The sequence below is a fragment of the Babylonia areolata genome, chromosome 9 (genome assembly GCF_041734735.1).
Source record: "Babylonia areolata isolate BAREFJ2019XMU chromosome 9, ASM4173473v1, whole genome shotgun sequence".
Taxonomy (NCBI): domain Eukaryota; kingdom Metazoa; phylum Mollusca; class Gastropoda; order Neogastropoda; family Buccinidae; genus Babylonia; species Babylonia areolata.
In genome coordinates, this window is record NC_134884.1 from 47360851 (window position 1) to 47376659 (window position 15809).

At 39.0% G+C, this 15809-nt stretch overlaps 1 protein-coding gene across 6 annotated transcripts in view; it reads left to right on the forward strand.

The window, feature by feature from the left end:
- The window catches only part of LOC143285548 (uncharacterized), a 288677-nt gene that overhangs the window by 261329 nt on the left and 11539 nt on the right, over window positions 1–15809 (forward strand). For 3 of the 6 annotated variants that reach the window (XM_076592911.1, XM_076592913.1, XM_076592914.1), the window contains exons 1-5: window positions 2300–3019; window positions 7175–7316; window positions 8436–8645; window positions 9902–10099; window positions 13495–13590. In XM_076592911.1, the coding sequence (XP_076449026.1) occupies window positions 2425–3019; window positions 7175–7316; window positions 8436–8645; window positions 9902–10099; window positions 13495–13590 (1241 nt within the window). In that variant the 5' untranslated portion in view covers window positions 2300–2424. Of the gene's footprint in view, window positions 1–2299; window positions 3020–7174; window positions 7317–8435; window positions 8646–9901; window positions 10100–13494; window positions 13591–15809 lie in introns of those variants that run through there. The other 3 variants (XM_076592912.1, XM_076592916.1, XM_076592915.1) reach the window with 2 other exon arrangements.

Genomic DNA, 15809 nt, shown 5'->3' on the forward strand with positions numbered 1-15809 from the left:
GGGGTAACTCAAGTTGTGAAAAAGAACTGAGTTCTTTACACAAATGAAAGGAAACAGCAGCGTGAGCACTCACATGAGGTGTCTTCGGCTGGACCATGGCTGAACACACGACACGAAATAAAAGTGACAGAGGGAGAGAGGGGTGTGGGGAGGGGGGGATGTGGGATGGAGAGACAGAGAGAGAGAGGGGTGTGGGGAGGGGAGATGTGGGACAGAGACAGAGGGAGAGAGAGGTGTGGGGAGGGGGAGATGTGGGACGGAGAGACAGAGGGAGAGAGGGGTATTGGGAGGGGGAGATGTGGGACGGAGAGACAGAGGGAGAGAGGGGTATTGGGAGGGGGAGATGTGGGACGGAGAGACAGAGGGAGAGGGGTGTGGGTAGGGGGGATGTGGCACAGAGACAGATGGAGAGAGGTGTGTGGGAAGGGGGAGATGTGGCACAGAGACAGATGGAGAGAGGGGTGTGGGGAGGGGGAGATGTGGGACAGAGACAGATGGAGAGAGGGGTGTGGGGAGGGGGAGATGTGGGACGCGGAGAGACAGAGGGAGAGAGGGGTGTGGGGAGCCGGGGGGAGATGTGGGACGGAGAGACAGAGGGAGCGTACGAGGGGGGCGGGGGTGTTGGGTAGGACCGGTGTGGGGGTCAGCTAGGATATCACTGGCTCATTGAGGCGGTAACTGAATCAGTAGCAGCCTGTGTGTGTCAGTGTGTGTGTGTGTGTGTGTGTGTGTGTGTGTGTGTGTGTGTGTGTGTGTGTGTGTGTGTGTGTGTGTGTGTGTGTGTGTGTGTGTGTGTGTGTGTGTGTGTGTGTGTGTGTGTGACAGTGTGTGTGCGTGCGCGCGCGCGCGTGTGTCTGTGTCAGTGTTTGTGTGCGGCAGTGTCAGTGCGCCCGGCCGTGTGCGAGTGTGTAAGTATTTCAGTGTATTTGTATTTGTTTCAGTTTTTACGTGACCACACACACTGGATTTCTCCGCTGTGTGAAATTCGGGCTGCTCTTCCCACTGGCAGGGAAAGCGTGTCGCAACACTACACTGACTGAGCGCCACCCATTTTTTTTTTGTATTCAGTTGTTTTTTTCCTGCGTGCAGTTTTATTTGTCAGTTCAAGTTTTTCCTATCAAAGTGGATTTTTCTCAGTACAGAATTTTGCCAAGAACAACCCTTTTGTTGCTGTGGTTTCTTTTACTGACGTGCGCCAAGTGCATGCCGGCTACACACTGATGGGACCCGTCGGTTTATCGGCGTCTCATCCGAGTGAATGACTAGCGTCCAGACCACCAGTGTACACATGTCAGTGTCACTGAGGAGAGTGTGTGCCACGGTGTGTGTGTGTGTGTGTGTGTGTCAGTGTCACTGGTAGGCTGTACTGATGTTTTCTAACATTTATTTGCTTATTTGTTTATCTATTGTCATTATTGTCTTATATTTTATATTTTATTTGTTGTTATTATTGTTCTTGGTATTATCATTATCATCTGTTCTTTTTCTTTTCTTTAAACAAAACGAAACATACAAAATTCTTTTTTTTCTTTTTCTTTTTTAATAGATATTCATGCATTTACTTTTTTTTTCTCAAGGCCTGACCAAGCGCGTTCGGTTACGTTGCTGGTCAGGCACTACTTTGGCAGATGTGGTGTAGCGAACGCAGTGACGTCTCCTTGAGCTACTGATACTGATACTGATGCGGGAGAGCGACAGAGAGCACCAGGCTGAGAGAGGGGACACCAATTTCATCATATAATATCTCGATCACTTATTTCATTCGACCAACTTGTAAGGGGAGGTTAAAAACAGCTGTGGGTGTGGCTGCTTGGGTTGCAGATGGCATACGCGTAATGACGTAGGCCACTGAGGGTGCGGTGGGTGATAATAGTGGTAGTTGCCTAGACAACTATACATACAGGTTTACTGCTACTGCTCAGCACAAAACATAAATACGGAAAAAGAAACTCGGTTGTATTTCTGGAGATCAGAAATTAATGTGATCGAACAAGGGTAATAATTGGTCTTCCAATCATTTGGGGACTTTATTGTCTCCCTTTACACGTGAACCACCATGCAAACATGAATACAATGCTTGCAGTTAGCAACGACAGAAAACAAACTAATACTAATATAAAACATAGTATATGTTGTATAAATACAGGGGCTTGTTTGTATTTGGCACTTTTTTCTAACACTTTCCTTAGTTGGTTAAACTACATTGTTGGCATACACTTCCATTTTGAAAGGAAATCCAGACGCTCAATGACAATCACGTGACTGAGACGTCATGCGCAAATATATGCGCATGCACTAAGTTATGGCAGAAGGGGGATGTCCTCTCCCAATACCTGCCGCAAATACAAGACGATGTCGTCTGCTTTGGAGTTATGACTTGAGACAACTTTGCGTCGTGATATAAATCGGTCGTTTTCAATCAGCATGGCGGCCAAAAGATCAAAAGCTGGCTATGATGGCAAGATCGCCGGCTTGTATGATTTGGAGGAGACTATCGGCCGAGGCCATTTTGCTGTTGTGAAGCTTGCCAGGCATGTATTTACTGGTGAAAAAGTGGCCGTCAAAGTAATCGACAAGACAAAACTGGACGAAGTGTCGCGGTCACACCTTTTCCAGGAAGTGAGGTGCATGAAACTGGTTCAACATCCGAATGTTGTACGTCTGTATGAAGTGATAGACACCCAAACCAAACTGTACCTGATTCTGGAACTTGGGGATGGAGGTGATATGTACGACTATATCATGAGGCACACAGGAGGTTTAGAAGAAAAACTAGCCAAAAGATATTTCAGACAAATTGTAGAAGCAATATCATACTGCCACAAACTTCATGTTGTTCACAGGGATTTGAAGCCCGAGAATGTTGTTTTCTTTGAGAAGCTGGGTCTTGTTAAACTCACGGACTTCGGTTTCAGTAATATGTTTGCTCCAGGGAAAAAACTTGAAACATCATGTGGATCGCTTGCCTACTCGGCCCCAGAAATTCTTTTGGGTGATTCTTACGATGCACCAGCAGTTGGTAAGATGTTTTTGATATAGTAATAGTGTATTATAAAACACATTCTTGCGTTTACTTGTGTCTGACAGGGAAATTGGGCTACTGTCCACCTGCCTACCTTTCTCTCTGACACACACACACACACATACACACACGCAAACACAAGTACACACACACGCAAACACAAGTACACACACACGCAAACACACACACCACACACACACACACACAACACAACACAACACAACACAACACACTTTTTTTTTAATACTAATCTGTAGTCATGCACACAAACATTGCATTCTCTCTCTGCACTTCCTCCACTGACAGTCTCATTTTGACACACAAACATGCATGATACTTGATAGACATCTGTTGTGTACAATACATTAGTCATACACAAACACAAGTCTTTTCAAATTATACACTTCACACTTACAGTTAAACAGTGCTGCACACTTTAACCAGCACACACACACATTTGTATATGATGACACTGTCTTCAACTCTGACACTCTGCTCTATATATTTACACAAATACACTGGTGTGGTAATACTGATACTGACATTGAAGGCCAAAGAATGCATGTGGACAAAAAGATTGATGTTGGACCTATACTAGTTGTACTTATAGTGTGCTATGGATAAAGTAAATCTGTTCATGAAGTCAGACCTGACCTCAGCTGACCTAACCAGATCATATAAACTGTTTGATACCAGCAGCGACAGTAGTACTAGTAGTAATAGTTACAATTTATTACTTGTTGTTTTATTCAATCTTGCTTTTGTTACTTTTTGTATTTTTATATTTTAAAAATAATGAGAATCTTTGTACTGTTAGTGTTATTATTTCTATAAAAACTTGTCCACTTTACAATGTATTCTCAGTCATTGTTACTAACGATATAAATGTGGTTTTCGGAGAGAAAAAAATCATAGCTACTTCCTGGTATGTAAATAGTAGCAGTTGCATACATCTTCACTGTCTTCTTCAGTTGATGGTGGATCAGGATTTCTCTGTTTTGTTATGTTAGTCATCTTAATGAAGTATTGTTCATTGTATTCTATAAATTTTGCAAGTGTTGTTTATGGACAGGAAAATTGAACAGCTTTTAAGTAACTTTGAAGTGGCTTTTTTCCCCTATAGTTTTACTTTCAGTTTTAATTTTAAAATAAAAAAGAAAGTAGTGTAAAAATAACAACAAAAATCTCCTTATAGTTATACTTGTTCAATTCATCGTCTTCTGCTTCAGCACTGCAGCATGGATTTATGAAATTAAAAGCTTAAAGTTTTTAGTCTTTTGGAATTATTAATCTTAACAGTCGTCTGCACCCTGTATTAAGGTAGTAGAAAAAAGCTTTACAAATTACTGTATACTGTATTTTCAAAAATGTTAATTGTGTATACTTCATGTATTACTTGATTTATTTTTATGTTTGGTTTATAGAAATTGTTTTGTGTGTGTGTTTTTTTAATAGATAAATTTAGAGTGTGTGCATTGCAGTGTGTGTGTGTGTGTGTGTGTGTGTGTGTGTGTGTGTGTGTGTGTGTGTGTGATTCACTATTTGTGTTTCAGTGTATTTTGACATTGTCAGTGTGTGTGTGTGTGTGTGTGTGTGTATGTGCATGCGTGTCTCTGTGTGTGTGTGTGTGTGTGTGTGTGTGTGTGTGTGTGTCAGTATTTGTGTGTGTCTGTGTGCATAGAAACTAGTATAATGTGTGTGTACATCTTCATGTGCCCATATTTGTGCTTTTGTGCACTTCTCCAGACATCTGTAGGTGTTTCCAACTGGCTCTTTCAGTGTTTGTCCTTTGAGTTTCTAATTTTGTTTTAATGGTTCACATCAGACAGGGTGTGTCCCTTGTTTGTTATCACGCTGACTTTTGTTTCTGATGACTGGATAAAGTCAAGTTTGTGACAGCACTTGCGCAACAGGTGTCCTCAGATTTCGCTCTGCCCTCTGGCCTTTCTCTGGTTGTCCTTTGTAGTTTGACATGCTGTTTTATTTTCATCCGTTTATGATGTAAGTAATGTTTGTGCTTTTGAGGCAAGCACTGACTTGATACTCTAATTTTCCTCTGTACAACTACAATATCAGGCTATCAGTCCCTTAAGTAGTAGATCTATACATACATGAAAAACACCACCACAGTTGTGAATATGTGTGAGTGTGTGTGCATGGATGCACACGTGCATGTGTGTGTGTGTGTGTGTGTGTGTGCGCGTGTGTGTGAATATTGCCATGTTCACCTGTGAATGAGAGGTTAACCAACAACTTTGCATTATAATTATTTTATCTGCTGTTTACTAGTTATGTAAAATTCCTTCTGTCTGCTAGTTTTTATTGATTAGTTTTGATTGTTTTGTCCCTTGTTTGGAAAGTTCTGCAGTCACCTCTTATTACTTTCATGAATTTGTAAAATCATTTGGAACCTGGAGTTTCAAAAGGGGGATAAGCATCACTCACTGTGTCATGAATGATTATTTAGGATGATGATCATGATAATGCTTTTTTGTATTAATTTTCCTTACAGTTACACTAACAGCATTGTGTGTATTGTATATATATATATATAATTATTACAATTTTATATACTATTTTATCCAAGTTAGAGAGCTGTTCTCAATCACATGTTGTCTCAAGACAATTCTACATTATTAAAATGTTTTTATCCAAGATTGAGAGTTGTTGTCAACCTGATGTTGTCTCAAGATAATACTAATGATAAATAAAGTAATATATATTGTATTAAAACAAATAAAAAGTGTTTTCATCCAAGATTGAGAGCTGTTCTCAGCCTTTTGTTCAAGACAATACTTTATTGAAATAATGAAAATGTTTTTTGAAAATGAGAATTACCAGGGTGTGCATTGTGAATTCACTTTTTCAGTAATCAAAGATGATAAAAATGAAATAATAATTTGGACACTTACTGAGTTCCTCTGAGTTTGAGCACCTATTTCTTTTCTGTAGCTTATCCAAACTTGCATTCTCTCTGTATCTCTTTAATCACTTCTTGCTTAGGCAATTACTCTTATTGTCTCTTATCATACACAGTCATCCATATTATGGTATGTTTAAAGTCTTGCAGTCATTCGAGATATATATATATATATATATATATACATATATATATATATATTATTATATATGACTTTTATTTATTTTTTATTATGACATGCATCCACCACCACCATTCACACCCACCCCGATCCCCACATGTGCAAGTTGCACACAGAGAGTGTCAATGAGTTAAACTTCTTGCGGACTAATTTAGTTAGTTAATGGACCTCAGTCTGATTTAATGGAGTTTTAAAAGTGTGTGTGTTTGTGTGTGTGTGTGTGTGTGTGTGTGTGTGTGTTATAACAGATCTGTAAGTGTGTCCAATAACATTGATGTTTTAGTTTTTTTACATTGACATTTACGTCACATTTGCTGACCTTTTACAAACACACAATAAAGGAAAGGAAAACAACAACAAATTAATCTTTTCTCTGATTTCAGACATTAAGAATAGACATTGAGTCAGTGTTTTGTTTCACATGATACAAATTATACAATGATGAAGACATGATGATGGATGTGGTTTCAGATGTTTAGACTGTAGAGCTTGGGAATAAATAAAGATTGAATGATGAAGACCTGTCATAAAGATGAGTGATGATTCCACATATATAAAAAAATAAAGACTAGGACAAGATGGTAGTAAATATGAGTTAAGCCTTTTTTGGAGTGCAAGCACGCTGATAGCTCACAAGTCCAACTCGAGATCAGCTGATTCTTTCACAGGAGTTGCAGGGAAAAAACTAATGTCTGATCTGTGGTGGGTTCTATTTGTCAATTGTTTTCCCATCTTGCCCTCTTCAAAGTCTGCTCCAGACTGTTAAAACCGCTTGATTCAAAGGTGCTGGCAGCTTGGTGGATGTTGTGGTGCCATTCACGTCTGCCAGTGGCTTTCGGTAGTCCATTTAAATACTAAAATATAGGGGTTGATATCACAAGTTGTGAGGGCCTTCTTCAGCATGTCTTTGGTACTTCTTCTGGTATGCTCCTCCGTTATGGTGACCAGACACTGTAAATAGTGTAATTGTAAAGAATGATGGTAGGTATGCAGTGGAGGACATACAAATTACAATGTATGTTAAGAATGACAAAGATGGATGTGGTTCCAGACGTGTGGAGTCTGGGAGTCATCCTGTACATGCTGGTTGTGGGAGAGGCGCCCTTCCAGGAGGCCAACGACAGTGAAACGCTTACCATGATCATGGACTGCCGCTACCACGTCCCTCCCCACATCTCCGAAAAATGCCAGGAGTAAGTGTGTGTGTGTGTGTGTGTGTTGAAGAGTGATGACGGACATGTTCACTTAAAACTATTTTGGGTTTTTTGTTTTGTTTTTTCCACTTCTATGTCCTTATGTGCTCTTTTTCTATATAATGCATTATTGTATATGTACTGTTTCATACAAGGCACTTAGAGCCCATCTGTGGAGAGCTTGTGCCATATAAGTGCAATTATTCTTATTAAAACTGCACAAATGTAATGAACAATTCAAACTTAACTATATTTACACATATATTATGTAAGGGGGTTTCCCATTGTAATGGGAATAAGTTTTGTGGGCAGAGACTTATCAGGCTTGCATTAGAACAAACAAAAAAAGTATGATTTTGATTCAGGTTTAAATCATGAGTGCATTGTGTAGTGACTAAATCTAAACAGAACTTCTTCTTCCTTTGCGTTCACTCGTATGCACACGAGTAGGCTTTTACGTGTATGACCGTTTTTACCCTGCCATGTAGGCAGCCATACTCCGTTTTCGGGGGTGTGCATGCTGGGCATGTTCTTGTTTCCATAACCCACCGAACGCTGACATGGATTACAGGATCTTCAACGTGCGTATTTGATCTTCTGCTTGCATATACACACGAAGGGGGTTCAGGCAGTAGCAGGTCTGCACGTATGTTGACCTGGGAGATCGTAAAAATCTCCACCCTTTACCCACCAGGTGCCGTCACCGTGATTTGAACCCAGGACCCTCAGATTGACAGTCCAACGCTTTAACCACTCGGCTATTGCGCCCGTCTAAACAGAACAAAGTCTTAATGTTTGTGTGTTGTTTACAAATTACCGCAATTGTATGAAAATTAAATTTACTCCCATATTTTGGTCCTTTTCGATTAGTTGCAAATAGAAAGACAGAAGTTCACCCCCGGCTTTTAAAAGCAATTTGTAAGATTTGCAGAACTGAATGGATATATTAAAACTGAAAAGATCTCTCTCTCTCTCTCTCCCTCTCTCTCTCTCTATGTATATATACATAATATATATATGTGTATATATATATATATATGTATATATATATATTATATGTATTTATATATAAATGCATGGCTGTCACCATATTCTGACTAGTGTGTGCGTCTCTGGCAGTTTGATAGGCAAAATGCTGCAGCGAGAGCCGGTAAACAGAGCGTCCTTGCCTCATATTTTGGCTCATCCCTGGCTGAATGATGGAGACTTGTCTCCTGTCGCCTCCTACCTGCCTCTCATCACCAAGGAGATGATATCTGAGGAGGACCATAGCTATGTTGTTCAGAAGATGGTGGAGGGCAAGATTGCTTCTCGAGAGGAAATCCTGATGTAAGTCAAGGTAGAAGTTGTTATGCTAGGGTAGATATCTAGCAGCTTTTTCTGCTTTGGTGTGAGTTTGTGTGCAAAAGTGTGTGTGTGTATGTGTTTGTGTATGTGTATGTGTGTGTGCGCATGCATGTGTTTGTGTGCGTGTGTATGTGTGTCACTGCCCCTGTGTGCAATGGTGTGTGCGCACGCGCGCACGTTGTGTGTGTGTGTGTGTGTGTGTGTGTGACTGCCCCTGGGTGCATGGGTTGTGTATGCTCTTGTATGTAATCTTCCCTGCCCCTTTTATTTTCTTTTTATTATTTAGTGAAAAAAATTTTTCCAGAGAGTGGTACTGGTAATAACAGAGTAGTGATACATATTTCTTGGTTGTATACTTTCAGAATTTTTCACATGTTGGAACGCTGCAGCCTAGGTATCACCAGTTTGTAGAACTATCACTGAGTTAATGTTTAACTGTGCGGTCTGAATACATGTACACGAAATGAAAAGCTCATGTTGTTGCACCTAAAAAAAATTGTGCTGATATTAAAGGGGGAAAAATTGTTATGGTGCAACATTTGTTTTCTGTTCTGGATATATTATGATGATTATTGAAAGATCTACATGTTCACTTCAGAAAGCGAAGCAGAAATACAAGAACAGAAGAAATATTTGAGAAAGAAGAATCCTGAACCAGGCATTGTACAGAACTCATACAACCACATCAAACCTGCCTATCATTGTGGTACAGTTTGTCTTCTGCTCTGGGTTGATATGATTGGCCCTTTTTTTCTTTTTTATTAAACGAAAAAGAATTGGTGAAGGAAGAAAACACCACAGGAGCTGAACTACAAATCTGGCACTTGTTGATCAGTCAGTAAGGTCTGTGGAGAAGAACTCTTACACTGTTGATTTTTCAGGTATGTGAAGAACTCTTACACTGTCTGTTGATGTTTCAGCATCTTGTCATTTGGATGAGATGATAAACAGAAGACCTGTTTGCAGGACATTGTTGGCAGTTGGAAAAGAACCAATAGCGGCAAAGGTGTTGTCTTTTGGTAAAAGTCTGTATAAGAAATTCAGTCTGATAGGTACACAAATACAAAAGCATGCACTCAAAGCCTGACTGGGGCATTGGGTTATGCTGCTCTCAAGCATCTGCCCAATGGTGTGGATATGGATTTTTCTGAATGCAGTGATGCCTTCTTGAGAAACCGAGACTGAAAACTTATGTTGCTGGTCTGTGGAGAAGAAATCTGACACTATTGATGTTGCAGGTCTGTGGAGAAGAACTCGTACAACCACATCACGGCCACCTTCTACTTGCTGATAGAGCGGCGGCTGCGGAAGCACCAGCAGCATGAGTACCACCTGTTGCAGCAGCAGCCGTCCAGCGGCTCTCTCCGCAAACAGTCGGCTCCGGCCTCATCCAAGTCCGCCAAGCCTCACCTGGAGCCGCTCATGTTGTCGCCTCGGTATGCTGCTTGTCTTTCTTCTGTTTTTTTAGTTTTATTTGTTTATTTTTTATTTTCTTATTCTTTTGTGGAGTGTGTCGGTCTTTCCTCGTTCATTTTTGTTGTAGATTATCCTTGGGTTTTCCCCATCTGAGTTACATCATTCATTTGTATTGTATATGTATATTTTTTGTCTTGTCTCTTTTTGTTTGTTGTTCCTTGGTTTCTCTTCTGTGTTTTGCTGTTTCTCTTTTAAAATTTTGTTTCTAATTTTTAAGATTTATATTTCTATAATTCATTTGTATTGTAGATTTTTGTCTCACCCCCTCCCCTTTTGCCCTTAATTGTTTTGTTGATATTTTACGTCATTCCTAATAAAAAAAATAAAAAGTAATAAGTGTTTTGTCAATATTTTACACCTTTCATTCATATTGTCATTTTTTTCTGTTCTTTTTGTCTTTTTTGTTGCCTTTGTTTTCCTTCTGTGTTTTGTTAATTCTTTTAAATCTCCATTTTGTTTGCATTGTAGATGTATTGTAGATTGTTTTTCAAATACGTTTTTCTTTTTTTTTGTTCTGTTATACTGTTTTGTGTTTTGAGTCTTTTTATTTTGGGGGTGATGTCAAGTTATATCCTTTTACTAAAAGTTTTAGTCTGGGCTTTATGTTTGTTTTGTTTCCCTGTTCCACCATTGGTCATGTCAGGGAATCTAGGCATCTCTTTGAGTCTTTCTTTTTATTGTCTTCTTCCGTCCTCTCCACTGCGGCATTTCCTTCTTCCCCTGCTCCCCCTCCATCTCCTCAACTGCAGCAGATCTTCATTTGTATGTTTTTCAACAACAGGAAAACCAGTGAACTTGATTTGTGTATTGGTGTGTGGGTGTGTGTGTGTGTGTGTAAAGTCATTTTTTTAGCTGTTCCTTGAGACTGGATGACCTTAATTTTGCATCAGGCATCATGCTGATGATTGTTTTATTATACTTTTGAATCTCCTTCCTTTTTTGTGTTTTCTCTAAAGGTCGCCTTATTGTAAGTGTAGAGTGTGTCTGTTTTGCTTTTGAAGCCTGTTGCTTAGTCTGTACCCTAGAGTTTGTCTTATTTCTGTCACTTAAAGAAAAGCTAGCTGTGTAGATTATTTGCAGTGTCATTGGTAAGGCCAAACAGTTTATTTCTCAATTCTGATGGTGTTTACTTCTCCAGTTTCTCCCATTTGACAGCACGCCACTCCCACCATCACAGTTTCATTCATTTACATGTGAATGTCTAATTATTGATTATTTAAAAATTTTCATTCTGTCATTCCTACAAATTAAAAGATTACATTGTGTTTCTTCAGACTGATTTTTTGTAATGACTTGAAAAATTATGAATTCTCATGTTTACACTCCTATACATTGTTATGTTTTATTTATTTATAGGTGCTTTCATGTTCCGTAATGTTCTGTGTTTTTGGGTTAAAAGAAAATATATTGTTTTATGCTGTTGTCAGCCTGTGCTGAGAAAAGTTGAAATTTTGTTCCTGAAATGGGTTTTACAACTTCTTGTTCTGTTAACCCTTTCTGCTTCACAAGTACAAATCTGCCAAGAACATCCCTGGACCAGCAAAACATGAAACTACTGGAGAAGGGAAGGTTCATTGATACTGCTTTAACTTGCCTATTTAAAAAAAACAAAAATCAACAACAACAACAACAACAACAAAAAGAAGCAATGTCATGTAACGAAAAGAAAGGTTTAATGGAGAATTGTAGATTTGACCGGTTAAACAAAGCTTCGTTTTCATGCTTAGGGAGTTCTTGAATAAGAATGTGTTTGTTAGAACGTGAAGTGTACTAAGCAAGAATAAACAAAATGGAACAGTGAGAATATTTTCACCAAGTCCACAGGGGAAGTAACCATGGTATGAGTTAACTCATGCCTGAAGTGGAATGAGTTAATGTTATTCACTATTTTGCAAATTTCTCTTTCTGTCATTCATCTCCGGATGGACTGTTACCTTGTGGTCTTGTCCATGAAAATTGTCATCACTGAACTTGTATGACTCTGTTCTGCTTTGAGTACCACAGTTTTTTAAAATTTTTACTGCTTTTTTTAAGTCCTTTGAAGATGCCGTCAGACTGATCAATGTGCTGGAATAAACTTTGTGTAAGAACTAGTACTTATCTGAAAAATGGTGGCCATTGAGAATGATTGTTTACCTACTGCCGGAAACGGCATTTCATTGGCTAGCAGACGGCAGTCTAACGGCGAGATGTCGTATCACTGAGTTGCCGCGATAAATTTTGGCCGAGAGGAGCAAACAGATAGGCCTGGTTTGCATTGACATGGTACAGTATATAACACCAAACTGGGAGTATAATACGAACTCCCCATTTTAGTTTTTCATGCATGTTAGTCATCTGGAGTGGGAATTTTTGTGTGCAGATCATTCTATCAGTTGGATCACTTGATTGTTGTTGACAGGGGATGTGTTTTTCATTACATGGTGACAGCCATAAAACGCTGTTAAGGTGTGGAGTGCAGCTTTTAGACACAGAGAAGATTGTGAATAATTCATATCCCTATTCCAAAACGAACGTTTGAAAATACTGGAGGTGGAAAAATCATACAGAGTCCAACCATCACAGTTTTTCTTCAGTACTGCAGTGCATCAGCTTTTGTCTTCTCTGGCACTTGAGTCAGCCAGTGTGTTAATGTCTCTCACAGTTGGAAAACATTCATTCATTCATTCATTCGTTTGATTTTATTGTCCTTTTTTGTGCTGTCAATTTTCTTCTTGAAAGTTGAACATGATCAACCCCTTGCGACAGGTTGAGGATAAAGAGTGATGATTATTTAGGCTCACATGCCTAACGAGTGTTTTCTGAACATCCAGTGCAGAAACAAGGACTGTTCTGAGCATGAGTCGAACAGACTGACGAAGGGTTTAGTCAGAAGGAGAAGGATAGAATCCTTTTTTTTTTCTCCGTTTTGAAGCCTTTATCTTTTACAAGCCAGAGTTTTAGAAGTTCCTTTGTCTTATAATTTCCATAAATCTTTGCAGTGTGTATGTACACTACAGTACAGTTAGACATCAAGTCTGGTGACCAGCACATTTTCAGTTATTGACAAGTAACCTGATGATTGAAAAATGCAGTAAGTAATCAGTATAATTTGAAATAAGTAATATTAACTCCTTTTTTTTTAACTACAATTTTTCTGTTATTGCTTACTCCCAAATATTTTTACACTTAACTCCATGTAGTTTGTGTCTGTAAAAATATTCCAGAATGTAAGACACCAAATTTGTTACAGCCAAAGAGTTGATTATCTTCACCCCCAACATCCCATCCCTTTGTCCAAGAAAAACAACCATTGTGGGTGGTGGGGGGAGGTAAAGAGGAAAGTGGATGAGCATTGTTGTGTTTGTGTTGTTAGAACACCTGGGCTGAGGGGCCTGAAGGTGAGGTGGAATGGGTTGTTCACCCCCTCCCTCCAGCCCTTTGTAACGGGCGCCTCTGAGGACGACCTCAGGTCAGGCTTCAGCCATAGAGAATGTGCATCACGGTGTCCACAATGCCGATTAACACCATTCGTTGTCTCTGCTGCTGGTGTGGTCAGGCTGAAAACTGACACCCGGTCGGAGCTTGTCTGCAATGCTGTGTATACAAAATGTGTATCTCTTGTTGAACTTGATATCCTAACACTTGTTGCTTTTTGTTGGCTTGGTACACAGTTTATGACAAAATATTTTTTAACATTTTGGAGTTGATTTTTCTGTTTTTGTAAATGTTGGAAATCATGTGTTCATTTTGGATGTACTGTCTTATGGTTTTTGTATTGACACTGTGTCGGCTGTTTTAATGTGCAAGGTTAACCTGCTGGAACCAGGTCCACAGTAGAGAAGACAGGATGTGAAAATTATGTGTCAAAAGCGGTTGAGCACATGAAACTTTGAAAACATTAACTGTGGAAGTGAGTGAACTTGCAAGTTAAATAGCTGACCATTGCAGAAAAAGTTGAAGAAATCAGTAGCAGTTGCTGTTCCAGTGCTTTAAATTGAGCGAATGTTGTCACTGGATGACATGCAATCTTAGTGATAGTCCATCAAAAAATAAAGCATCCATAGATAAGTACAGTATGTAACTTTTGTAAGTCAAGTTTAATACCAGTAAGAAAAAAATAGCATAAATGGATGATCAACACAGTAAAAGAATATGACCAGTCTCAGTTAAATTGGGAATTACCTTCCTGGTCATTTGCGTACAACATGAAGGAAAAGTAACTGATAATAAGTGATATGCATATATTTTTTATGTCTTTGTAGCATGGTCGCTATATACACAGTATGCATCGTTTATGTACTGTCCATTTGATAGAGAATTGATGTTAAACAAGAATGCACTGGGGTAAAGGAGATCGAGAGAGAGAGATGGTGACTTAAAAGGAAACTTGAATTAAGGAAAATTGTGTGGCTGTCACCTATGGTGGTGTTCTTTGGGTGAAGGGATTTTGTGCTGAAATACAGATTTTATCACTTAGCCAGTCCACACTCAGATACTCGATTCTTTTTTTTTTTCTTCTTTTTTTTTAAGCATTGTTCATGTTTTTTCTCCTAATTTCTCCCCCCCAGCCTTCTGTTTCATCTCAGAAGTTTTAAGTCTAACCCCTTCACATAATACAAAGTTCTAGTATTGAAAATTCTATGTATTTTTTCAGTGTTGAGAGCTGGGTATTTTTGTCGAGATATGATGATTAGAAACATAAGTGATTCAGAAGAAAAACCTACTGTCAGCTGTGATTGTCTTGCTGAATATAAAAAAATATTTTTAAAAGTTAATTCTTAATCAGTGATGCTGCAGATGCAAAGGCCAAAGAAAATACCGCTAGTTTATGAACGCAGCCATGTTAGGAATCAGAACATGGACAAGTTTTGTGTTTGTACAATCTGAGAAAAAGTGGACCAATCACATTTGTGTTCTTGATATTTTGACAATTTGAGTCCATAGTAAAGCTTTGTTTGGCATTTTACAATCTGAAGCTAGAGTGATTTTATCACATAGGCTTTTTTTTCCCTTTCTTTTTCATTCATTTAATTTGGTTGATTTTGGTTTTGTTTTTTGGTATATATTCTAACCTCAGCTAGAGCTGTGAAGGGCTTTACTGCCAGAGAAGCAGCATGGCAGTTAATGCGCTTTCTTCTTACATGTTGAGTTGACATGCATCATTCTTGATATTGCCTAGTTGTGCCGCAATTGAATGTTAAGCCACAGGTGTGTGGCTGTTAGTATTAATGCACTGGTTAAAAAAAAGAAGATAATTTTGCTTCTGTGAAGGTGAATGCTAAAAAGTGTGGGGAGGTCCCTAAAGGCTGTGTATATTTCGGCCAACAAAAAGCTGGGCTGTTAGTTGTGGAACTAAACAATGTGAATTGGCTGTTGTTATTTATCATTGATGTTGTGCTGTTGTTCTTGTTCACTTGTTTGTTATAGTATGTAGTGTTGGATGGTTGAAAGACACTCCTTGTCATGTATCAGTAATGTGTGACTATGTGTAATGTGTAAATCTGTCTTTCATATCAACAGTCATATCTCTTTCTCCATTAAGCCATGTGTCATGACAGCATGGTCATATCTGAATGAATCCCTATGTTTATTTTGTGAAAACCTGTCATGTCATGTCCTGTGTGAGTGTGTGTCATGTCTGTACTATCATGTCCTTGTGAAGCCATGATGTATGCCTTTGTTGTGTCC